Raw genomic sequence first — 25,755 nt, 5'->3', positions numbered from 1 at the left:
AATTTAAAAGCAACTTTCTGTGCAACCATGAATCTACTGATGATTACAATAACTTTAAAGTTTAGGCTGGAGTCCTGACAACACAAAGAATTTTAAAACATACACCACATTCTTCTTTGTCAGCTACAGTAGAGAATACACAACGAAATTTTACAACTGCTCTTTTAACAGAATATAAAACACACCTTAAAATGTGATATATGTCACAAGCACCACAAACTAGGGTATCCTACCAACAAGCATAACTAGGTACTGTACCATCAGGGGTATTAGAAGGAAATCAGCCACTGATGAAATGTCAGTTTGTTGTGCGACAGATTTTTTGTTCACAATCCTGTCTGCAGCCTGAGAAATCTACGATAAATATTGCTTTATCACACATTTTTAGTTACAATTTTTTTTATGCTGTACAAGCAACGATCTGGGCAACACTTTGATGGGAGCAAACCATTGATATCCCAGTCAGAGCATCACGTTTAGCCGACAGCCAGAGGCCACCTGCTAAATTGTTCTCATTCCCTATGATCATTATTTAAATATGGCAACTATAAAACAAAAAAAGACATGTAAATTTGTATTAATTCAACCTTAGTAATTAGTAGTTCAATACTGTATCTCAATCTTAAAGACTGACTGATATGTAAACAAACATAAAGCAAGATAATGACCAAACTTAATGCAGAACAGCATGCATTGGAACTCTGAAGTGTAGTACTGAATATTTCTTCTTCTTATTTTCCCTAAAGTTTATCCCATCTATACAAGGTCAGCTTTTTACAACTTGGCAAATTTTATTTTATTATTTACCTTTGCATCCAGTTGCCCTACATGACACCAAAGTCATTAAGGTATCTTACGAGAGTGAAGTCTTGTGCAACAACTGTGTATCTTGTAAAATTGTTTTGTGTGTTGCCATATTTTAACTGCTTGCATAATGTAATCTCTGGGAAATACATCTAAAAAAACACACTCTGCTGAGCATATTCAGTCTGGGTCTAGCTCACCTTAATGCCTCACAAGGTAGCACACTGTGCCTCATGCTATATGGGCAGGTAATAATGAATGATTTTCAGTGACGAGAGATAAGATAACAATTAGGCCATATGAACAAGCTTATTTTGCCAGTACTGAACACAGAAAAGTTTAGGCAATGATAGTGATATCACAGCACTTTTTTCAAGCTAAGAAATATTGCATGGGCAAGGACTTCATTGAAGAACCAGTCATGTTATTAATGTTGCATATTTATCACCCAAAAATAATAACCAATACATCAGATGTATGAAGTTCATGTACCACAAAAAAGGAAATAATGAGATATAGCAAAGTACAAGATATAGGCATGAATACAATAAAAAATAATTTAATGTATGAATTCCTGTATCTTGGAAATTATGACAGTGTTTAGTAAAAAGGTCATCTGTGGTTGATGACACAGCAACGGGATAAACAACTAATACAGAACTATCGTACGTCACTTTGCAAACTGCCACAATATTTACATTCTAATAGTAAATATTCCCATCAAGAACATGCAGTCAAAGACACAATACACATTTATACAGCACTGTATCTACAATAAATTCATTGTTCACAGTATGCAAGTGTATGTTCACATAACAGCAAGGCATATCATGGCAAGTATTACTGACCACAGCTTATCATTCTCTACTGTTAGGCACTCTTTCCCTCACCAGTTCATGTCTCTCGAGTCCAATAGCTATATGAAAACCTGTAAGATGTCGGCACACTGTGTCCTAACATATTCCTTGTCGGCCTTCTCAGCTGCTAAATTTGCTTTCTTGTTGACCCAGAGCCCTACGGTCACTGGTACAAAGCAGAATGTTATGTACAGCATTGTTCAGAAGCACCTCTGGGGATTCAGAAGACGCCTTTGTGAAAACAAGAAACAAATAGAAAATTAGACACATATCAGTGATGGAACATCGTTCCAAGTTTCAAACAATAATATGATTTCTTCAGGCTCCTGATGAATGACTCCCACATACACTCTGCCTTCTCTTATGATAGTCCTGGCTGGTCTGTTTCCTTCACACACACAGCCTCTCTCGAGGAATGTTTTGTCTGCTGAAACTTTTACCTGAAGTTTGGTATGAAATCATTTAACTGTCACAACTGGCTCATATTTAATGAATTCAAAAGCACAAAAACGTACACATCGATCCATTATACTCCGAGAACTGATGGCTGCCCCCTAGTGATGTACTCTGCAACTATGCCATGACATGTATCACGAATCTAAACTTGGAGACATCCTCCGTCCAATGATATGTGTCACTTTTCTGGATGTCTTGTAGTTTTCATGGAGGCACCTTCTGAAGCCCTGGAAGTACTTATGAAAAGTAGTGTACTTCTATGGTAGGATGTGATGGGAGCCTTGTACATTTTGTAATTTGTTTCTAGATGCGGAACCCAATTAGAACATGCAAGTACGTTTTTTATTTGATAACACCTCTTCTACAGTAACAATGCCAGAATTACAATCAGCTCAGTTGGGAATTGACTCAAAATGGACGAGATTGATAGATAATTCAAAACTGAGTATTTTTCATCATCTAGGGTGAGGAGCCATGGTGGCACGTGAAAACGGTGCAAAATGTTTGAATAAGGTGACAGAATATTTTAAAAAATGACAAGTGATTTTAATAAACAGATAGGGCACAAATGAATGTTTCCATTTTTGATAGTCCCTACCAAAAGGCAATTTAAGACCACAATGAATTTCTGTCTATGGCCCTGGATGAGGTATCGCCAATTTCTCCTTCATACAAATTTATTAATATACTGGATCACAAACCCAGCAGTGCCTGTGCATTCATTTTGTCAATTTTATATTAGAAACAGAAACTGAATCTTCATGCATGATGTGGCAGTTGTTGATGCATCTCATTGTTTATGATGTTATAATAACTAAATTGGTAATCCTCCTTTTGGTAAAGCCATAAATTTCTTATTTCCGCAATTCTAATCAGAACCTCCTCATTACCTGCGTTATTTACCATGTTTCACTTCCATACAAGACTACACTCAGACATATACTTTCAGAAGAGACTTCCTAACACTTAACTCTGTATTCTATGTTAACAATTTTCCCTTCTTCAAGAATGCTTTTCTTACCACTGCCAGTCAACATTTTATATCCTCTCTACTTTGGTTATCATCAGTTATTTTGCTGCCCACATAGCAAAACCCATCTACTACTTTAATTGTCTCATTTCCTAATCAAATTCTCTTAGCATCACCTGATTTAATTCAACTACATTCTATTATCATTGTTTTGCTTTTATTGGTGTTATTTTATATCTTCCTTTCAAGACAATGCTCATTCCGTTCAACTGTGCTTCCAAATCCTTCACTGTTTCTGACAGAATTACACTGTCATCAGCAAACCTCAAAGTTTTTATTTCTTTTCCCTGAACTTTAATTCCTACACCAAATTTTTTCTTTGGTTTCCTTTACTGCTTCTTCAATGTACGGACTGAAAAATATTGGGGATATGCTATAACCCTGTCTCACTCCCTTCTCAACCACTGCTTCTTTTTCATGACCCTGGGCTCTGTCTGTCTGCTGTCTGATTTCTGTACAACCTGTAAAGTTCCTTTTGCTCCCTGTATTTTACCCCTGCTACTTTCAGAATTTCAAAAAGAGTACTCCAATCAACACTGTCAAAAGCTTTCTCCAAGTCTACAAAGCTATGAATAGGTTTTCTTTCCCTTAACCTGTCTGCTAAGGTAAGTTGTAGGGTCAGTATTGCCTCATGTATTATTTCTCCGGCATCCAAGTTAATATTTCCCAAGACTGGCTTCTACCAGTTTTTCTATTTTTCCATTCTTCTTGTTGTTTATGACGCCATATCTCCTGAACTATGACAGGTAGATCAGTGGTTCTTACCCCCACAGCAATTGTTACTTGACAGTAAGGGACATGTGTACCTTGTTTTGTTGAAATGGGTTCAGTGGTTTAGGAGAAGCTGTGGAACATACACACATCCATTTTTATAATATGTGTGGATGCAGATACACTGTTTAATTTGATACTGGTAATCGTAAAACCCAAACAAATTCTACATCACATTTTTACAACTAATGACATTCTATAACGGAGAAAGGTCAACAAAATATTTTTGGTTTCCTGTTTCTTAGGCATGAAGTAATCATACAAGATTTTCTTTTCCCAAGATTTCTCTGAAAGGTTTCCATCTCCTTTTCTTTCACTCTTTCACCTACTTTCATGATTTGTGCGTCCTTGAGTATACCCTGGGCCAATTTTGCTCCCTTTAAATCACTTGCTTTCTTAAGTTTAATGGAAGTTTGAGAGCAGGAGCTGGTGTTGTTCACCCCCCACCCCCTCTCTTTCAAAGCAGCTATCTCATGCTCAATTGATTTTACATGTTATTCACCTTTTTAATCGCCTCTTCCATGTGCATTTAGTTTTGCTCCTCTTTTCGATTTTCTTCTAATTCAAGTCTTACTTTCCTTTCACATTCTTCCTTACAAGCAGTATGATTTGCATGTGCTTGCCATTCACACCTAATAATTGTGAATCAATGGCCATGGAGAGAAAATAGAGGTACTGTCCCAAAGCATCATCACAGTCAAAACATGGTTTAAAAATCTTTCGGCCATCGCTGCCTAGTCTTCTCCTAATCTGTGTTTCGAAATGGGATATCTTCTTTCCATGTCCAGATTTCCATGGAACAATGTAAAAGAAGCTTTAACTAGTAATAGCTTTGAAACATTTGGATACTTTTAACTCTACAGATGAGGAGTCCCTTCTCGAGACCACCTGCTGCTGCTGCCACCAGTAGTTGTCAATACCCTTTTTATACAATAAGTAATCTTTCCGGACATCGAACAGCACCTTTAACATGTCACTGTAGCTTCTGTTCTTTACTCTTTCTTTGGAGTCTAAAAACCTAAATCTCAGTCGTGTACTTGATAAGCACGTTTTGTCATCACGTGTTTGCACACTGCGATGTACTGTTTTTAAGCACTATTTCGAAACAGTTTTTAAGCGTTATTTAAAAACCACTACTTTTAACGTTCTTCCTGTTCACTAGGTTCTTCAGTTACTTGCTTGCTAACGGTTAATTGTTCCAGAGGGAGCAGATTATACAATGTAAAGTGTTCATCATAAAAACTTAAAAAACAAAATCAATTTCTCTCAAAGCACAAAAATTGCTTAAAACACAAGCCAAAATGGTTTGAAGTATGTTTTCTATTTTGTATGCAACTTGTGAATCAAAGGTGTCAGGCTTTGAAAAAGTTATCCTGGTTCTGCAGATGAAATTATGAAACGAAGTTCTGCATTTATTAAAATGTTTTTTTCCCACAATGGCATTGTAGGATTTTGACTGAACAGTAGGAGAATTCCTTTTTAGAAGTATATATTTAAGAAAGTAATACTGAATACCACCTTACTGCTCCAAAATCCTGTTGGCTTGATGTCCTGAACTAAGCTGCTTAGTCATCACATGCATCGAAAACTTGAGCAAAATAATAATAAATATTGACCAGATATTTGGATGCTTCTTCACGTGCACACTCCTAAGCCTTTAAATAGGCATTACACATTGTATGAATGCAAATTCCAATGTTTATATGTTGTCTTCCATGGGACTCCTGGATATCACTATTTAAAAGCCTAATTAAGGATGTAACATTCTGCTACCTGCTTTGTCAATAAAGGAAGTTCTTAGGTGACACTGTTATGCAACAACTACTCTCTGACCAAAACGCAATGGTCATTTGCAATTCTTAAACACCAGCAGTTTCATCAAAACCCAAAGTGTAATACAATGAAAGTGCTCTGTGTGTCCGGAAATATGGTGTCAGTAATTAGGTATTGCATTCTTTTCAATGAAAGTGAAAAGTGTTCAGGAACACTATTCGGGAACATTATCTTAAAAATGATATAAAAATCATTATGAACCCATAGACTAATTCAAAATCACTGATTTCATTGTCCAAATCAATTTAGTAGTGGTGAAACTATCCTTCATACTTAACATCCTTATTGTTGGCGCACATACTGAGCTTGAAGGTTGTGCCTGATCTGAAAGTTCTAAATATGACTGATATGTCTTCCTTTACTTTCAAAGTTAGACTCATGTTTTGTTACAAGTGAACCATTAAAAACTGCCTGAAAACCTTTTGTCTTAAAATTAACAAGGCACGAACAGATACTACAAAATAGTTTGCTTTTGCTAACATTTCCCCCTTTACTTTTCAAACTTTCCGTCTTTTCAAGCCAGTCTCTACAGAATTTGCATTTTCCCTTCTCAAAAAGCTTATTTCAAAAACTGAATAGAGTATCAAATGCGATGTTTCACTGGTTCTTTACTGTGATATCAGGCAGCGAAGTAAAGTGTGATCAGGAGCTAAGACACTTCCTATTATTCAGTCCTGTTCACCTTACTATTTCATCTACATCTATGTCATACTCCGCCAGCCACCTAATGGTGTCTGGTAGATGGCATTTCTGGTATCACTAACTGATACACCATCTACCCTGTTCCATTCGTGAATCATGCGTGAGAAGAATGAGTGTAGGTAAGCCTTTGTATTGGTTATAATTTTTCAAATTTTCTCTTTGTGGTCATTATGTGAGATGTATGTGGGAGGAATTAATATGTTGTCCGACTCTTCCTGGAAAATGCTCTCTCAAAATTTTAACAGTAAAACTCTCCATGATGCAAAACGACTCTTTTGTAACGACTGCTAACTGCATTTTGTTAATGCCCTCATGCCAACTAAATGACCCCGTGACAAAAACATGCTGCTCTTCGTTGAATCTCCTCTCTCTCTTTTATCAGGCCTACCTACGGTAGTCATTTCAGCACACTTGCCCACCTCTTCCAACTGAATTTCGTATCTCTAAGTGCTGCAGTTACTGCTGGAAGTAATAGTACAATCCTAATATCCAATTCTCAAAATAAATACGATACTTCTGATAATAAATGTATCGTACACTGTACTCTTGTGTACAATGAGTAGGGACCAGAAAAAAATTGCATTTTGTGATAAATATGAAACAGATGCGAATTCTGCCTCAAAATGCGAAAACGCTAAATTATTTAATAGATGCTCTTTCATAGTGAATTGTATCAAGATGATCTATTTATCAGAGATAGTTGCAACAGCTTCATTTTTTGCAAACAATATTGAAAATTTAACCAGTTGTTGGCATCGTACATCATCTGACAAAGCCCAATTTAGTGAGACAATGAGCTCAAAAACCTACTTGCAAAATAAAGTGTATAAAATAGGGATGCTCCAACGTGTGAGTGTAATCAGTGATGCGGTGCCATGCGAGTTGTGGGTGGCTGAATGGTCTGTTTAACGTGCATGCTGCATAATGCAACATAGTACTCAGCCATGGGACCTAGCATTTTAGTTGCCTAAAGTTCAATAGATGGTATATTGTGGTCACTTAATGTGGCAAATAAGGTGGCGGATGTTTTGAACTGTAGTTACATCGAATACCACCAAAGGTCAGGCCTGAACTACATTGTTAACAATGCTCTACTAATGTCAATAAGCAATTGCATGGTAGCCGCCCCTGAATGCTTTGTTGTGCGTTGCTTGTTGTTTTCTTTTTTTACTATGGAGTATGTGATGTTACTAATCCTGGCCCACCATGGATTTCAGTTATGACCCTTACAACACCAGAAGAGATCAGCGATCCCTCTGACAATGTGTTAGTTTTGCTGTAGGCTGCTGCCCAGCAGATTGGAGGTGGGATTTCCTTCTCCTGTGGTGGTCAATATTCTAGGTTGTTTACATTTGCAGCCAGCTGTGACTGTAGCCTACAGTGCCTACCTTCTGCGCTATAGCTGTTGGAAAACAAAATCTGTACTATTTTTCGACTGTGCCGAAACTCTTCCTCTAAGGTTAAATAGAGTTGCCGTACATTCGGTTCTACTTCTACACAACATGCCTTGTCACTTCTATCCGCAATGTTGTCAAGCATGGGTCGCACGGCTATGAATGCCCACGAAAGGTTGAAATTATTAGTCTACAGAGTCTTTAATCTTCAAATTGTGTGGGAAAAGACAAATAATGTCCAGAAACACCTTATATCAGAGGGGCATTCGGTTAAATTGCAGGAAAATGCTGCTGCTTTTCAACAGAACAATCATTTTTGAAAGCTTAAATACTGCCAAACAAAGAAAACAAAGGCCATTACGGAAGTTTTTGCAAAAGCAAATATTCCAATCAGCACTTTTTTAACAGTCAATTTCAAAGAACTAATAATTTGTTTGTCTTCATCCATGTAGCATGACAACCTTTTAAATTTGTGGGTCTACAATTACACTGATAAGGACTAAGTCCACAATTGATCTGTCTTATTTATCAGATTCCAATTGAGGGAATACATAAAAAGTTTTCTCTTGCCCTTGTGATATCATACACATTGTCACAGCTGCTCTTCCTCTATGGCTCGCACCATATCTCCATGGCAGGGCCCGACTAAATGGCACCACGAATGCGGAACGACGTTTATCATTGTCCTGGCTTGTAGATAAGCTGCGTCCACCCATTCCATGACACATACACATAAATAAACATACAGCCAAACAATAGATTACTTAATTCACTATGAAAATAAACTTTTATAGTGGCGATCATCATTTGTCGGTTCAAAAAAAGCTTGTGCAACACACCACTTCACCAAAGAGAGATGTTACACTAGATACCACTGAGAAACTAGAACTTAACAAAAATAGGAGCGGTCATGATAGAGGAATGTTTCTCTCTAACAACAGTTAAGTTTATATATGTTATAAAAAAGGTGACTAAAGGTGGGGAAGATGACTGGTTCTTCACCCTGCATCATCATGTATTGGGTCCGCATACACACATTTTCTTAGAAATTGAGAAAAGAAACTGTTATAACTATCATTTATGTACTCATAATGCAAATGCTGTTCAATGGAAGTGCCACTGGCATAGCGGCCAAGACACCTGGCTCGGGAGCAGAGAACCTGTGTTCAATTCTCAAATGCATTCTGCATTTCTTAGTTGGATTTCTTCCCATATTGGCAATATCTTTGATGTGCAGCTACATGTACACTGCATTTTTTCATATTACGAAAGTATAAATTCGAATTCCACCAAACACCACAATTTACTTTCCAAAGCATTGAAATCGAGATTTGTGGTATGCTTTTGTAGGCCAGTCATAGCTCATATCACGTGATCTCGCCAGTCAATGACACCGGATATTCAGAGCATAGGACACGTGATGTAGTTAGCCAATAGGAACATCACTGTCAAGTAATGCAAACACACAAATAGAGAAAGTTAATGGTTTAAATTAATATATAGTGTTATAAGAAAAGAAAAGCTTTCATATATAATTTTTGTGCGTGTTACATTTTAAGATAGATCACACAAATGTGCCAGTAAAAGTTTTAACAACGACATAAATGTGATCTTCTGTGCTCGAAATTCTTCTAAATGGTCGTCCTCAAAGAGTTGATTTTTAAATGAGAGTCAAACCTTTTGTGATTTAAGAAATTCATTGTACAAGGTTATTACAAATGATTGAAGTGATTTCACAGCTCTACAATAACTTTATTATTTGAGATATTTTCACAATGCTTTGCACACACATACAAAAACTCAAAAAGTTTTTTTAGGCATTCACAAATGTTCGATATGTGCCCCTTTAGTGATTCGGCAGACATCAAGCCGATAATCAAGTTCCTCCCACACTCGGCGCAGCATGTCCCCATCACTGAGTTCGAAAGCATCGTTGATGCGAGCTCGCAGTTCTGGCACGTTTTTAGGTAGAGGAGGTTTAAACACTGAATCTTTCACATAACCCCACAGAAAGAAATCGCATGGGGTTAAGTCGGGAGAGCGTGGAGGTCATGACATGAATTGCTGATCATGATCTCCACCACGACCGATCCATCAGTTTTCCAATCTCCTGTTTAAGAAACGCCGAACATCATGATGGAAGTGCGGTGGAGCACCATCCTGTTGAAAGATGAAGTCGGCGCTGTCGGTCTCCAGTTGTGGCATGAGCCAATTTTCCAGCATGTCCAGATACACGCGTCCTGTAACATTTTTTTCGCAGAAGAAAAAGGGGCCGTAAACTTAAAACCGTGAGATTGCACAAAACACGTTAACTTTTGGTGAATTGCGAATTTGATGCACGAATGCGTGAGGATTCTCTACCGCCCAGATTCACACATTGTGTCTGTTCACTTCACCATTAAGAAAAAATGTTGCTTCATCACTGAAAACAAGTTTCGCACTGAACGCATCCTCTTCCATGAGCTGGTGCAACCGCGCCGAAAATTCAAAGCATTTGACTTTGTCATCGGGTGTCAGGGCTTGTAGCAATTGTAAACGGTAAGGCTTCTGCTTTAGCCTTTTCCGTAAGATTTTCCAAACCGTCGGCTGTGGTACATTTAACTCCCTGCTTGCTTTATTCGTCGACTTCCGCGGGCTACGCGTGAAACTTGCCCGCACGCATTCAACCGTTTCTTCGCTCACTGCAGGCCGACCCGTTGGTTTCCCCTTACAGAGGCATCCAGAAGCTTTAAACTGCACATACCATCGCCGAATGGAGTTAGCAGTTGGTGGATCTTTGTTGAACGTCGTCCTGAAGTGTCATTGCACTGTTATGACTGACTGATGTGAGTGCATTTCAAGCACGACATACGCTTTCTCGGCTCCTGTCGCCATTTTGTCTCACTGCGCTCTTGAGCGCTCTGGCGGCAGAAACCTGAAATGCGGCTTCAGCCGAACAAAACTTTATGAGTTTTTCTACGTATCTGTAGTGTGTCGTGACCATATGTCAATGAATGGAGCTACAGTGAATTTATGAAATCGCTTTAATCATTTGTAATAGCCCTGTACATTCTCGCACCTAGTACATCTTGCGTAAATGGAAATTTACTTTGAAAGTGATGCTTTTCAAACAACCATTTGCAATATTTTCCGCAACCCGTTAGAAATAGGTTCATTTCAGAGTTGCCAGAGAGCCCCTGATAAGAGGTGTCATCCCACTTGCAGCTACAATGACCACTTGCAGCTACAATGACACAGGAAGCCCGTATGTTCCAACATGTAAAACATTAGAAGATCTTACATTATGTCAAAAAAAAAAAACAACCAAGACATTGGAATTTCGTGCACCATACTAAAATGCATAATTTGGTTTTAAGTTTATATGTCCAGATTTGGATGCAAATTTTCTTTGCGTACAAGTATTGTATTATCTCATGTTTGGATCTTTATTGTGGCATGATGTCATACGTGCTAGAAGGTGAAAACATGCACTTGAAATGCAGCAAACAGTTTAAACTAGCCAACACTGTGGAATTAAACACTTCGTTCCAAATAAATTAACTACCTCAGCGGAAAAGATTAATAAAACCCATATTTCTTTAGTAAACCAACAAAAATAACTTCATTTTTCTGTAATGTGATTAATGCCTGACTGTCAGAAAGGTGAAAATAAAATAAAATCTGAAACTAATAGCATATTTTAGCCTTCCGTAATCACGTGAATGTGTTTTAATTCACTTGATATCTCCCGGCCACAAAAATCCGATTTGTTTTCATTTGATGTGAGAGCTATAGAAGAAGATCACTAAACGCAAACATGGGTCACATGGAGACTACCCACATAAAAAGTAAATGATACTGCTTTGGCACAAATGGTCATTTTTATAACACAACAGAATATAATTCACGAAGCACCAATATAAAATACCTATTGGGCCTACTACAAGCAAAACGCTTTATGTTATGAAATAGTTCCATATTTCATTTATACGCTACAGTTCTCAAGCATGAGATCGAAAAATAGCAGTATGAAATTTTGACATAAATTCTGAATCGTCATATTCTTCCATAATTTGTATGATGTTCCCGTTTCTTCTCAATCAATCAATCTTGTCACCACAAATTCTGTAATTATTCCTGCCAATGTCAAAACTTATTCTCATGTTAACATCACTAACCCTGCCACAATCACCAGCTTAGTTATCCCACATTTACTCTCTGATCAGATGCTATTACGTCTTCATACAATGCGTTTTGCTACTCCCAGAATAGAACTTAAGCAGCTGCTAGTCTGAAACTGTACAACTGACCCTTACTGGTGTAGTGGTCTGGCCAAACATTTTCTGTTGAAATTTCACTTTCTTGGATACGCTGAGCAGATAATATGTAATCTTTCTTAACTGTTATTCCTGTTAGTCGATTATTTCCACCCTGGTAGTCTGAATCTATGGATTTTGCTGGTAATTGTAACAATGTTGATCATTCAAAAACCCAGTCAACAACATAAACAGCGACTGGCATTCACTCGTTCGGCTTTATTCTGATCAGCTCGTATAACCCCACCCCCTTTTGTCTGCAGGAGTTTATTTCTAGATGTGATGGGGATTCCCCTGGCAGAGACATCACGTACGTTATGTACGCATTCAAAAATCAACTTGTGATTCATTCAGAAATCAACTTAGAATGTGTTCCAAAATGTTCAACAACCAACAGCGATTTGTTTCAAAATCATATGAATAAATGATAGACCACATGCGCTGGATGCTAGGCGCTTCGTGACACAAGGTTTTTTCTTAAAGAACACAAATTATCCCCCCCCCCCCCCCCCCACCAAATTGCCACCAGGGGCAGATATCCCGGTTTGCTCCCTGCCCCAGATCCGGGCCTGTTGCGCATGTGTGAATCTGGCAGCTTGGGTGCACCAGTAGAATTTTTCCGGGTAGCATTTGGTTGCTTGCTGCTACTGCTTATACAGCTTGTAGCCAGAAGTGGGAGAAGGTACTACTCATATGACTTATCTGCGCATGCACATGAGCTTGCTCGCAATTGCTCAAATGAATCTACTGTAAACAGCTGTGAAGTCACACTCATCGGAGACAGTTTATTGTTGTGAAGCATTACATAGTCTTCCGAAAGCCTTTGACACATTTTGCTGTTGGCAAATGCTTGTATGAGTACTGTGTGTTGTTGTTGTTGTTTTTGTTGTATATGGCACATTTCCTTTACAACTTAAGTTTTATTTTCTTTTTTTTTTTCCTCTTGTTCATGTTTTATTGCTGCAGTATTATTCTGCAGCAGGGAGATACTATAATATCCTTAGAGTATCTGTTCTTACCAGTCAAAATTACAAAAATTTAGCTGAAAACCAAGACAATGAAATATTCCTGGAATTCAAAACAATTCCTAGGTTTTTTTTCCAGATTTCCCGGTTGTCCCAGGTCGTATACACCCTGCAATTACCTACTGATTTCATCAATTTTGTGTCGATTACGGCTCATGCACTGTAGGGGTGCTTTTATCAAAAATGGGAGGAAGGGGGAGAGGAGGTACGGGAGGGGGGATGTTGACGGAAATATCTTTTAGTCTCTTTCATTTTAGGTTATACACAAGCTACCTGCCAAGTATGAACAGACAGTTGGCTATGTCTGAGGCCTGCCCCTTGTCACTACATAAAAATTTAAATTCCCTGGAAGAAAAGCTGTAATAATTGACTAAACAGCCAACACAGCACACTAGCTTTGACAATTAGTATATAATATGTTCAATTCATTGCATTTATATAAAATATTTTGTAATATTTATATGTTATATTTGAGTGTATTACTTACTGAATAGTCATATCTAAAAAAATTTTAAATCTTTTAAGCCACTGTATGTTTCCTCCAATCTTGCCAAAATTAAAATTTAGCATGCATATTTCTAGAAGAAAGTACTTTGCATGAATTCTGTGATTTCATCACTCTCTGACAGCCATTTGAAATGTGGGGAAGCAATGCCATGCCACTAAGAAGAATGCAGACACAAATGCATATTGTGCACTTATAACACTATTAACAGTTACTGTGTGAAGGTGTCACTGGAAAGGCTGGAAATGAGGCCGGTCTTTTATGAACAGTGGACAGCCTCACACCTTTATGTTTCACTGCATCTAATTTTTTATAATGTAATTGTCACCTATATGATCCTGATGTGACATTAAAATAAATCAGAAAATGAAAAATTCAGCCAAAAATAAAGAATAGCAAAGTGGTCTCCTTGCCTTGGAAGTAGCACTATTGTCATTCTCTTGTGTCTAAAGGAACTGATGGGCATCACCATCCAATTACCTCAAACAATTGGGAAGATTTTAAGATTCAAATAAGGTGGCATTTGATTTTTAACTCCAATGCATTCCCTTACTCAGCTCGTGAAAGCAACATTATAGAAACTATTCAGGCAAGTATGATCATCATCAGACTTCAAGAAAGGGGGTGAGGGGGGTGAGAAATAAAATGGAATCTCTCCACAAGTCAGGAAACTGTAGCACTACTCAGATAAAATTAAACTGGACGAGAAAGATTGCTTTAGATTTCCCTGCGAGATACTGCAGTGTGCTGTAATGAACTTATCATGGCGAAATGTTGATTCACAACCCACATGTAATGTTAATTCAGTTTCTACATGCAAAAGGGTAAACTGTAATTTTTGATGAAGCCTTATTACCCAACACTCATCAAGCGGGACTCTTGAGAACTCCAGAAAGCTAGATGATGCTACTACGAGCACGGTCATATCATTAGTGAAATTTTGCACTGTTATTTTTGTCATGTCCCTTCATTTTGTCTGCGGCTTCAATTTCAAATTGCAGCAGCAACTATGTACCTCCCAACCTTTCTCTGAAATTTATCAGTCATAAGAAGGTAAGCAAACAATACACTACAACAAGCACGTTTCTAACCTGCTTTTAGTGCAGATTTAGATTTCACTTATCAGTTTCCAGATAAGAATTTCAAAAATGTGAAAAATATTACCTTGCCAATTTCTTCTTCCATGTTATCCACCTCAGCTTTTTTAGACATGCGTTCTGATTTCAAACTATCCAGTGACCGCATATCACGTTCAATATCAGCCATCTGTTTCTGCTCTGCCTGTTTTGCTGTTTCTAAATCATCTTCATCATCTTGAACAGCCCTTTCCCAACGAAGCACATTATCTGAGGGGAAAAAACAGATTACAAAGCACTATTAGAATAAAGCTGAAAATCGACCACAGCAGTCATGAAATGACCCCCCCCCCCCTTTTCTCTCTCTGTGCATGTGTAATTTGGATGCATGTAATTAATTGGACAGGTAACAGTTATGCAAAAATAAAAACTGTGGCACACAATAATCTATCATTTAATTACGTAACTCACATTTCATTTATACAGGGAGAGTCAGAAGGAAAGGAACATGCTTTGAGGTGTGATAGTATTAGTGATTCTGAACAAAAACCTTCGGATGGATGTATGCCCTATTCTGAATGGTTTCCGAGATAGAACACATTTAATATCACTTTTGTATGTTTTTCTTGAACAATTCGAAAAGCACACCCTCCAGCGAAACGTGTCGCAGTACAAAATTAAACTACATTACATTTCCTGCAAATATGGTCCTATTCATTTTTTGTCTCTAAAATTAATGGTTTGTGTAAAGATGAGGCAAGAATGCTGAAAAACTGGCTCTACATGCATGCACTGTAGCTTACATAGTTTTTGTAGGCCAACTCGGGTAGTATATTAAGGTAGCAAGTTGAGACGAACTGTTTGATACGAGACACTTGTGGTCTATCAAGTCAGGAAACTATCTCAAACTGGCCTACAAAAACTACGTAAGCTACAGCACATGCGTGTCGAGCGAGTTTTTCAACATTCTCATGCTCTGTTTACACAAACCATTAGTTCTAGAGAAAAAAATGAATAGGACCTACTTTGTAGGAAATTTTATATAGTTTAATTTTGTTCTGTGGCACGTTTTTGCTGGTGGGTGCGGTTTTCGAGTTATTCAAGAAAAATGTTCAAAAGTGATATTAAATATGTTCTATCTCGGAAATCATTTGGAATAGGGCATATGTCCATATGAAGTTATTTGTTCAGAATCACTAATACTATCACCCCTCAAAGCGTGTACCTCCCCTCCTGACTCACCCTGTATTTCCAGACGTCACTAGAAGATAATGATATTTTACTATAAAAATACAGCGACCAGCCACTTTTTTTTTTAATGCGTTTTATTTATGGCAATGAGGTTCTAGCTAAGCTACTGTTCACTAAACATTGACTTGGGTGATAGAAGTATTCTAAGTACGATGTATACTAGGTTGTTTTTTATTTATTTATTTATTTTTTTGTTACTTAGGCAGTATTGAAGATAATAAACTAACATAACACATTTATACAAAGCAGTAATTCATACATTTACAAATAACAAAGATAGAATTAAGATTTTTATGTTGTGTATTATTACATGCATTTGTTGGGTTTATATTAGATTATGTTATTTCTTGATTGTGCTTAGTAAGTGGTTTGATATGTAGAGTGCGGAAGTTTTTCAGCAATATTCGGTTTGGTAACTGTGTTTGGCCGTTAAGTCATGTCAGAAGGGGATGCATGTTAATATGAATAAATTTCGATATCTTCTAGGAGGTTGATTCTTTTTCCTTTGTTGGCTAGGTGGAGAACTTGTAGGTTATGGGATATGTCTGTTACTTGATGTTCTTCTTTTGGGCAAATGTGGACTTATTTAAGTTTTTTAAACAAAGATCATCCATGTGTTCTCGAAAACGTATGTTGAAGTTTCTACCTGTTTGGCCTATGTATGTTTTTGGATAGTAGATTAGCTAGAACCTCAAAACTTTCGTAATGTATAACTTCGTCCATAGATAAACTGCTTGTATGGAAAGGGGGAGGGGGGGAGAGAGGGGAAAAAACCTGTGAGTCGACAACATGGCGGATAACGCGGTGCGCCTGTGTAAAATACGTGACCAAAAGTGTTTGTGCTGTTACAAAAAAGAAGAAAGGCCAAGAAAAAATAAGGAGAGGGAATGTAAGTAAAATGAACAACTAATAGTGTGTAATTTTAAACTTGTGAAATTGAAGGAAATGATTGGAATCGTTGCTTTGCACAGGCCATGTGCAGCATCCAAACTGCTGTCGATATTGTACCACTGTAGAAACTGAAAATACATGTAATTTGCCAGCTGAAGATGGGTGGATACCCGAAATGCATATTGGCATAAATAAAACGCATTAAAAAAAAAGTGGCTGATCGCCGTATTTTTATTGTAAAATATCATTATCCACGGCCACGGAGCTCAACAGTCCAAATAAAATGGACAAATTGTTATTGACACTACCTAGCCAGGTACTAAGAGCTTTACATGCCTTCAGAAAGTACTAAATTAAGTTAGAAAGAACAATTCTTAGTATCAAGGTCAATAAAAAGTGTTTAAGTGCGAATGTAACTCCAAAATATATCAAAGTGAACATCAACAGTCAAAGCTAAGCAGCGAAAATAGCTAAAGAAAGAAATGAAATTATATGGCTTCAATCTGAAATACAAAACCAACACAGAAAGAAGTATTTTTTAAACCACCAGTTATATAGATTACATTTAGAGCTAGGTAAACAACTTACTCCCACACAATTCAACCATGCATTAGATTTTGTCAGTATAATAGCTATGAAAGAACAGCATAAAGTCAGATGTAGGAATAACAATAAGTTGATAAAGCTTATGTCACAAATTCCAAAGGTGAATGACAATGTACCGTGCACTAAGCATAAATTCTCCAAACATCTAGTAAATTCAATTAACATCATTTTCAGTGATAAAGAAGTAAGTTTGCTGAATAAAGGGCTTCAACATAATATCACCCCATCTCTGATTGAAAATAATATTAAAGAATTAATACTAGGCACCAAAATAGCCTGTGATACTGTAAAACTAACTCAGAATGATCAGTTTGCCATAGGCCACAAAGTTAACAATTTTATTACCAAACAAATAGAGAAAGCAAATAATAATAATAATAATAATAATAATAATAATAATAGTATAAAGCACCATGACAGTACAATACTTAAAAGTGTTAACAAGAAACTAAGTGACAATAAAGCTTTAGTAGTAAAAGCAGATAAAAGCAATGCTATTGTTGTAATGTATGAAAGTGAATATGTAAACAAAACCACTGAATTTTTCAGTAACAATAATATAGTAGAAATTCAGTCTGATCCCACTCTTAAGTTACAGAATAAAGTTAAAAATATGATGAAAAAAAGTGATTTCCTCTTAAATGCAAAAGATATACATGAATGTACTGTTATGAACCCTTATGCACCACGCCTACGAGCACAACCTAAGACCCATAAAGTCAACTGTCCCATACGTCCAACTGTTAATTCTCGGAGCAGCCCAAGTTATAAAATCAGCAAGAAACTGAATGAGATCCTTAGCAACACATTCAAATTCGAAGAGACATACTCAGTAAAGAACAGTTATGAACTTATTAATTGTCTAAAGGAAATTCAGATTCCTGATACTGTTAGCTTTGCATCACTTGACATCACAAACCTCTACACAAACATACCGGTCAAAGAAACAATAGAAATAATTAAAAACAATTTACTTAAACATCAAAATTTGGCATTACCAGAAATATATGAATTCATTGATCTATTAACACTAGTACTATCACACAACTACTTTTCTTTTAATAACAAAATGTACCAGCAGAAAGAGGGCCTGGCTATGGGTAGCTGCCTTGGCAGTTTGCTTGCTGATATTTTCATCAATAACTTAGAATGTAAAATTTTTAAAGAAAACCCCCAGATAGTAACCAAGATAATTTATTACAAAAGGTATGTTGATTATATAATAATCTTATTTGATGGCATAGCAGAAGAAATTGATAACCTTGCAAAAGAAATGAATAAAACGCATCAGATCATCATCTTCACTGTAGAACACCAAACAGAAGTAGGTTTCAATTTTCTGGATCTCAGCATAAGTAACTCCAACAAAAAACACAAATTTCAAGTATACAGGAAACCAACATACACTGATAACACAATTAATAAATCATCCTGCCACCCCGATAAACATAAGATGGCTTCATACAGAGAAATGCTAAACAGAATGCACAAAATACCACTAGAACCAGCTGACCAAACAGAAGAACTAAACACCATCAAAGCAATTGCTTACAATAATGGTTACAATCCAAAATTAATAAATGAACTAAACTCTAAGATAAATCCCCACATAACCCAAAACAATAACAAAACAGCATTAAAGAATAACACAACAAAGCCAAAAGAAAAATATGTAAGCTTGCCATTTGTAGGAAAACTGTCATATAAAATAGCAAACCTGTTCCGAGGAACATATCAGAATCAGCTACTATACAAATAACAAAATAAAGGACAAAGCTATCCATAACATTAAAAATAACACCAAACCGTACAATCAATTAGGAATATACAAACTTAACTGCAACTCATGTCCAAAAACATACATAGGCCAAACAGGTAGAAACTTCAACACACGTTTTCGAGAACATATGGATGCTCTTCGTTTAAAAAACTTAAAATAAATCCACATTTGCCCAACATGTAGCAGAAGAACAACATCAAGTAACAGACATATCCCATAACCTACAAGCTCTCCACCTAGCCGACAAAGGAAAAAGAATCAACCTCCTAGAAGATATCTAAATTTATTCACATAAACATGTATCCCCTTCTGACATACTTGACGGCCAAACAGTTACCAAACCGACGACCAAACAGTGTTACCAAACCGAATATTTCTGAAAAACTTCCACACTCTACTTATCAAACCACTTACTACGCACAATCAAGAAATAACACAATCTAATATAAACCCAACAAATGCATGTAATAATACACAACATAAAAATCTTAATTCTATCTTTGTTATTTGTAAATGTATGAATTACTGCTTTGTACAAATGTGTTATGCTAGTTTATTATCTTCAATACTGCCTAAGTAACCAAATAAATAAATAAAAAACAACCTAGTATACATTGTACTTAGAATACTTCTATCACCCAAGTCAATGTTTAGTAAACAGTAGCTTAGCTAGAACCTCAAAACTTTCGTAAAATATAACTCTGTCCATAGATAAACTGCTTGTATGTAAAAAAAAAAAAAAACTGTCAGTCAACAACATGGCGGATAACGCAGTGCACCTGTGTAAAATACGTGACCAAAAGTGTTTGTGCTGTTACAAAAAAGAAGAAAGGCCAAGAAAAAACAAGGAGAGGAGAATGTTAGTAAAATGAACAACTGAAAGTGCGTAACTTTAAACTCGCGAAATTGAAGTAAATGATTGGAATCGTTGCTTTTGCACAGGCCAGCTGCAGCATCCAAACTGCTGTTGATATTGTACCACTGTAGAAACTGAAGATACATGTAATTTGCCAGCTGAAAATGGGTGGAAACCCGAATTGCATATTGTCATAAATAAAACGCATTTAAAAAAAAAAAGTGGCTGGTCGCTGTATTTTTATAGTAAAATATCATTATCCACGGCCAAGGAGCTCAACAGTCCAAATAAAATGGACAAATTGTTACTAGAAGATAACTTTTGCTATTTTGGCACAAAAATAACTAATGCTGATTGAGGTGGAGAGAATAATATAAATTTAAGTATTAGGAAGTCTTTGCTGAGGGTCTGGAACATAGCCTTATATGGAAGTGACTGATGGATGAGAAGCTGTTTAAATGACAAAAGAAGTTTTTGGTAGACATGAAGAAACAGTGAATTTGGTAATGAGAGTTAGTGCGGGGGGATAAAAATTGTAGAATTGGATATAAGCATGAGTACAGTAATTCAGTTCAAATGCATGCGCGTTGCAGTAGTTATTCGGAGATGAGGAGGCTTTCACAGGATAATGTGTGATGATGTTTGGTTTCTGGTGCACTCAACAGCATGGTTATCAGCGCCTGTTCAAATTCCTAATCTTTGCACTGACCAGTCTTGCCACTTTCCCAATTATGATGAAATGATGAGGACAACACAAACACCCAATCCCCAATCCTCGATCTGGCTGGGAAATGAACCCAGGGCCCTGTGATCCAGAGCCAGCAATGCTAGCCACTAGATCACAAGCTGTAAGCACACAAGATAGTGCAGAGCACTGCAACAAACCTGTCTTCGGACTGAAGATCACAACAGCATTCTACCATGATAAAACTTTCATGTGATTAATTAAACAATGGGAAGTCCAGACTGAAGTAACAACAATGTGAAAAGGATAGACTGCTACTCATCACACAGAGGAGGCACTGAGTTGCTGAAAGGCTCAATGAAAAAGACTGCTACACATTTAAGCTTTTGGACAAAGAGATCCTCCTTCCAAAACAGAAAACGTATACATTCACAGAAGCACAATTCACACTAACAGGGCCCTGGTTAATTGTATGGCACACCTGCAGCATTAACAACATACACTCCCAGAAAAAAAAAAAAAATAGTACACCTGGAGAGACAACATCGATTTAGATCCGAGGATGGCATATGCCACCTGGGGGATAGTAGTTGTATTCATAACGGTTTCCTTGTTGTCTGCCAACAGACAGCGTAGAGGCACAGCTACCAGAGCACCATCTGCGTCTACCCTTTAATAGGGAACACTCATAGCCAGAAGGCTCAGCGTGCTGCAACCAAATGAAACAAACAGTTAACCATGCCATGGAGATGCACTTGTGCTTCCTACCGCCAGCTGAGTTAGTTTGAAAGGGATCAAATTGTGGCCTACCATCAGGCAGGATGGTCCTTTTGAAGAATGCCACACAAGCTGGATGTGCTGCATCAGTTGTGCAACAATGCTGGTATCAGTGGTGATGTGAACATTGGTTGGTTGGCTTGGGGTATAAAGGGGAAAAACTACAGGGTCATCAGTCCCTTTTTCTTCATGCAAACAAGTCTCAATGTAAAACAATTCCAAAAAGGAGTTGGGGAAAGTAAAAGGGTGTAAAACTAATGGGGAACCACACCGAAAGAGAAAACGAAAGAAGCGAACCAAAAGGGGAAAACGTACACTAAAAGGAAAACAGAGGAAGTATTAAAATCATAGTACACTAAAAGGAAACATAGAGGAACTATTAAAGTCATAAAGCAGACGGCCTGGGCTTGCTGATCACATGAATCATAAAGGATGAGCCAGCCTCTCTGCAACACACTAAAATCTCCGGCCTAAAAGACAAGGTGAGATGAACACACATAGGGAAAAGACAAACACCAAGGTAAACAAAACGCAAAGAAAGAGTGACAAAGAGGTAAAAGGGAGGAAAGGTGGAGGCCTGAGAGGGAAGGCCAGATGCCCCTCCTTAGATTGTATGATGAACCCCCCACCCCCCGCCCCATTAATAAAACTTAAAACTAAACCAGCCATTGAGGCACTGTCGCTCAGCACCGTAGACAGAGTGCTGGGAAGGTTAAAAATCCGCCGCAGAGTGGCTAAAATTGAGCACTCTAACAAGTTGTAGATGACAGTCATATGAGAGCCACAGTAACAATGAGGTGAGTCCTTGCAACAGAGGAGGTGATTCTGTGTTACCCAAGTATGGCCAATGCGAAGCAGGCAAAAGACAACAGAGTCCCTGTGAATGGCTCACATGGATGACCATCACATGTTCATTGCCTCCTTGATAACACGGAGTTTATCTGGTGTACTGAGGCTGCGCCATTCAGTATCCCAGATCACGAAACTTTACGGTGGAAGACCGATTGGAGATCAGTCTCCGGCAGGCCAATCGCCAGAGTTGGTTTACCAGTAGCCTGTTTGACCAGCCTGTCAGCAAGTTCATTGCCTGGTATCCCGACACATGCTAGGGTCCAAATGGTCACTGAATGTCCACTGTTGCTGAGAGCATAAACAGACACCTGGATAGTCATTACCAAAGGATGTTGAGGGAAGCACTGGGCGAGAGCTTGTAGGCTGCTTAAGGAGTCACTACAGATGACAAAGAACTCACAGGCGCAGGAGCAGATATGCTCAAAAGTGCGACAGATGGCTACCAATTCTGCAGTGAAAACACTGCAGCCACCTGCCACCTGGTAAGGAGCACTGTTCAGTGTGTCCAATGTGAACATAAGGGAAGGCAACAAGGCCATCGACCACTCATCCATCGGTGTGCACTATTTCGGAGCCCTGAAACACATCAAGAAGAGAGAAAAATTGCCGGCAGAGGGCGTCAGCTGGAATTGGGCCTTGCGATAGGTCCAGACGAAGCTGTGGGCCGAAGCATGGACCTTGGAGGTGTATGAAAGTGTACCCACAAGAAAGGTGGTAGAGGGAAACTGTTGAGTTCAGTAAGAACTGACCATACACAGATGGAAGCAGATACCCAGTTCTGGACAACTGTTGTGGGAGACGGATCACCCTGTTAGGGAAAAGGAGATGGTAATTAGGATGACGGGGCGAACTATGAATGTGGGCGGTATAATTTGCAAGTATTAGTTGCTGCCGGAGCCACAATGAAGGAATGCCAGTTTCCACGAGGAGGATGTTCACAGGGCTTGTTCGGAAATCTCCCATTGCAAGCTGAACTCCACAGTGTTGGATAGGTTCCAGCAGCTGAAGTGCGGAGGGTGATGTGGAACCATACACCAGGATCCCATACTCAATATCGGACTGTACAAGGGCTTTGTACAGCTACAGCAGCATAAGACAACCAGCCCCTCCCAGTTGGTGTGGCTCAGGCATCAAATAACATTAAGAAGCTGCCAGCACTTATCCAAAAAGTGGTAAGTCTCCACTACTTCAAGTAATTGGTCATCGAGGGAAAGTTATGGGCGGGGGCGGACAGTATGACGATGACAAAAGTGCATGACGTGAACATTCTCACACTCAAAGGCAAGGTTCTGGATGTCCACACAGCACAGATGACTGCCAGGATTGTTGGATTTTAAGGGCAGCAGTGGCAGATTGTACAGCTACCACAGCACAGATAGGAGAGCGTGTGGGCCCAGTCATATCCAGAAAGACTGTTTCAAACCGGTTTTTAGCTGTGAGTCTACAGGCATGCACACTGCTAGCCCGTCTTCCACTCAAGCCACAGCATCAATGTGCATTACTCGATTCGTGCGATCAGAGTATCACTTGCAAGATAAAATGGTGTGCTGTGGTATTCAGCGATTGAAGCAGATTCTGCCAGCATGCAAGTGATGGTCATTTGCGCTTACAATGTAGACATGGTGAGCACTGTCTTGTAGAGTGCATTCATTCAAGACAAACTGGCCCCACCCCAGACATTATGGTCAACGGTAAGATAAGCTAGATCTCTTGTTCACCTTTGGTATTTCTGGAGGGGACACTAGCCAGCGCTTGGTATGTGCAGAATGTAATCAGACCTAATCTTTTGCTGTTTTTGCAACAGTAAGGTGATGTGTTGTTCCAAGAGGATAACGCTTGCCCACACAGTCTGTGAAACTCAACGTGCTCTGCAAGATGTGCAGCAACTTCCCTGGTCAGCACAATCTCTGGGCTTGTCTCCAATCGAGCACCTGCAGGATATGATGGGATGAGAAGGGACTCTTGCAACTCATCGACCAACAACTCTTACAGAACTACTTGAACAGGTTGAGTTTGTGTGGAATAAGATATCCCAGGACACTATTCGCCATCTGTACAATTGACTAGATGGTAGATTCAGTGTCCACATCGTCACTCGTGGAGGCTACACCATAAAATAATATGGGCGTTTCAGCAAGGGTCGATATATGGTACCTCTGAATCATTCATGCTATTGATCTGTAAATGTAGTCATTTCATGTATTCCACATGCACTGTTGTAACAATAAATCGTGAGTGAATTCGACGCTTCTAAAAGAGTCTACTAATTTTTTTTCTGGCAGTTTATCAACACACCTCTCTCATCAGATGCTGTAGCTTATCAACCCGTCTGGGGAAAATTATTTGATTTTAATGTGCAATGGAAATGAAACTGGTGGAAAACTTGAGGTGGCAGATTTCAGCCAATAATTTCAAAATAACTGTAAACATTTTAGTTCTTTATTAACACTTGGTGTTTATTTTCATAAGATTAAGTACAAATGACTTAGTATTGACATTTAAGAAAATGATAACTTATGTAAAGCTGAAGTTCAGCTGCTCATTTACATTTAAACAGCATTTGACAGCTTACGGTGACTTTAAATACTTGTGGAAATCCAAACAAAGGCGGATATTTGAAGTAGCCTATATTAAGCAAAATGGAGTATGTGGGTTGACTGATGTATCCAGAAATGCATCGTGAGATACATTTTTTGAATCCACAGTCACATAGTGGTTGAAGTAATGTGCCATTGACCTCAGGGGGTTCACAATATGTGTGAACTTGGTAAAATGACACCTAAAAGGCCAGAGCTGATCATTACTTTACTTCATATTTTGGTTTCTGTATAACAATCTTTCCGATTTAACTATACTACCTACTTTACATTATATATTCTTTCACTATCTCTATCTATTGTCCTGGAGCCATGAGGTACTAGGAGACACTTTAGTAACAATGGAGGGATAGCTTTTTTTTCACGTGTTCTTCACTGATTACAAGTACCAATAGAGTGTCAAGCTTACTAGTCTTGAGAGTGGCAGGTGGTACTTAGAAGCATGAATGGAAATATATTCTGCACAACACTAACACATTATCCATAGACTGATAATATTGTTATTCTCATGCAGGTATTATCATGATTTTTTCTTAGTACATATCATATAGCGAGATGACTGTATGACGAACTTATACAAAATACATATTTGTACAAAGCCAGAGGGAAGGTACTTATACAACACAAACCCTTATTATGTAACCTGAATAGTTAGTCATCAAAAATTAAAACATGAAAAACATAAAATTGTTACAAAGTCAAACAACAGAAA

General features: G+C 38.1%; 1 protein-coding gene across 2 annotated transcripts in view; it reads right to left on the bottom strand.

Annotated features, from left to right (window-relative positions):
* The window catches only part of LOC126251397 (structural maintenance of chromosomes protein 1A), a 191,919-nt gene that overhangs the window by 50,274 nt on the left and 115,890 nt on the right, over positions 1-25,755 (bottom strand). For both annotated transcript variants that reach the window (XM_049951796.1, XM_049951797.1), the window contains exon 17: positions 14,837-15,018. In XM_049951796.1, coding sequence (XP_049807753.1) covers positions 14,837-15,018 — 182 coding nt within the window. The remainder of the gene's footprint in view (positions 1-14,836; positions 15,019-25,755) is intronic.

This window comes from Schistocerca nitens, chromosome 4 (genome assembly GCF_023898315.1).
Source record: "Schistocerca nitens isolate TAMUIC-IGC-003100 chromosome 4, iqSchNite1.1, whole genome shotgun sequence".
NCBI classification, from domain to species: domain Eukaryota; kingdom Metazoa; phylum Arthropoda; class Insecta; order Orthoptera; family Acrididae; genus Schistocerca; species Schistocerca nitens.
Note: the sequence above shows the minus strand (reverse complement) of the source record. Positions and strands in the feature narration are given on the sequence as shown.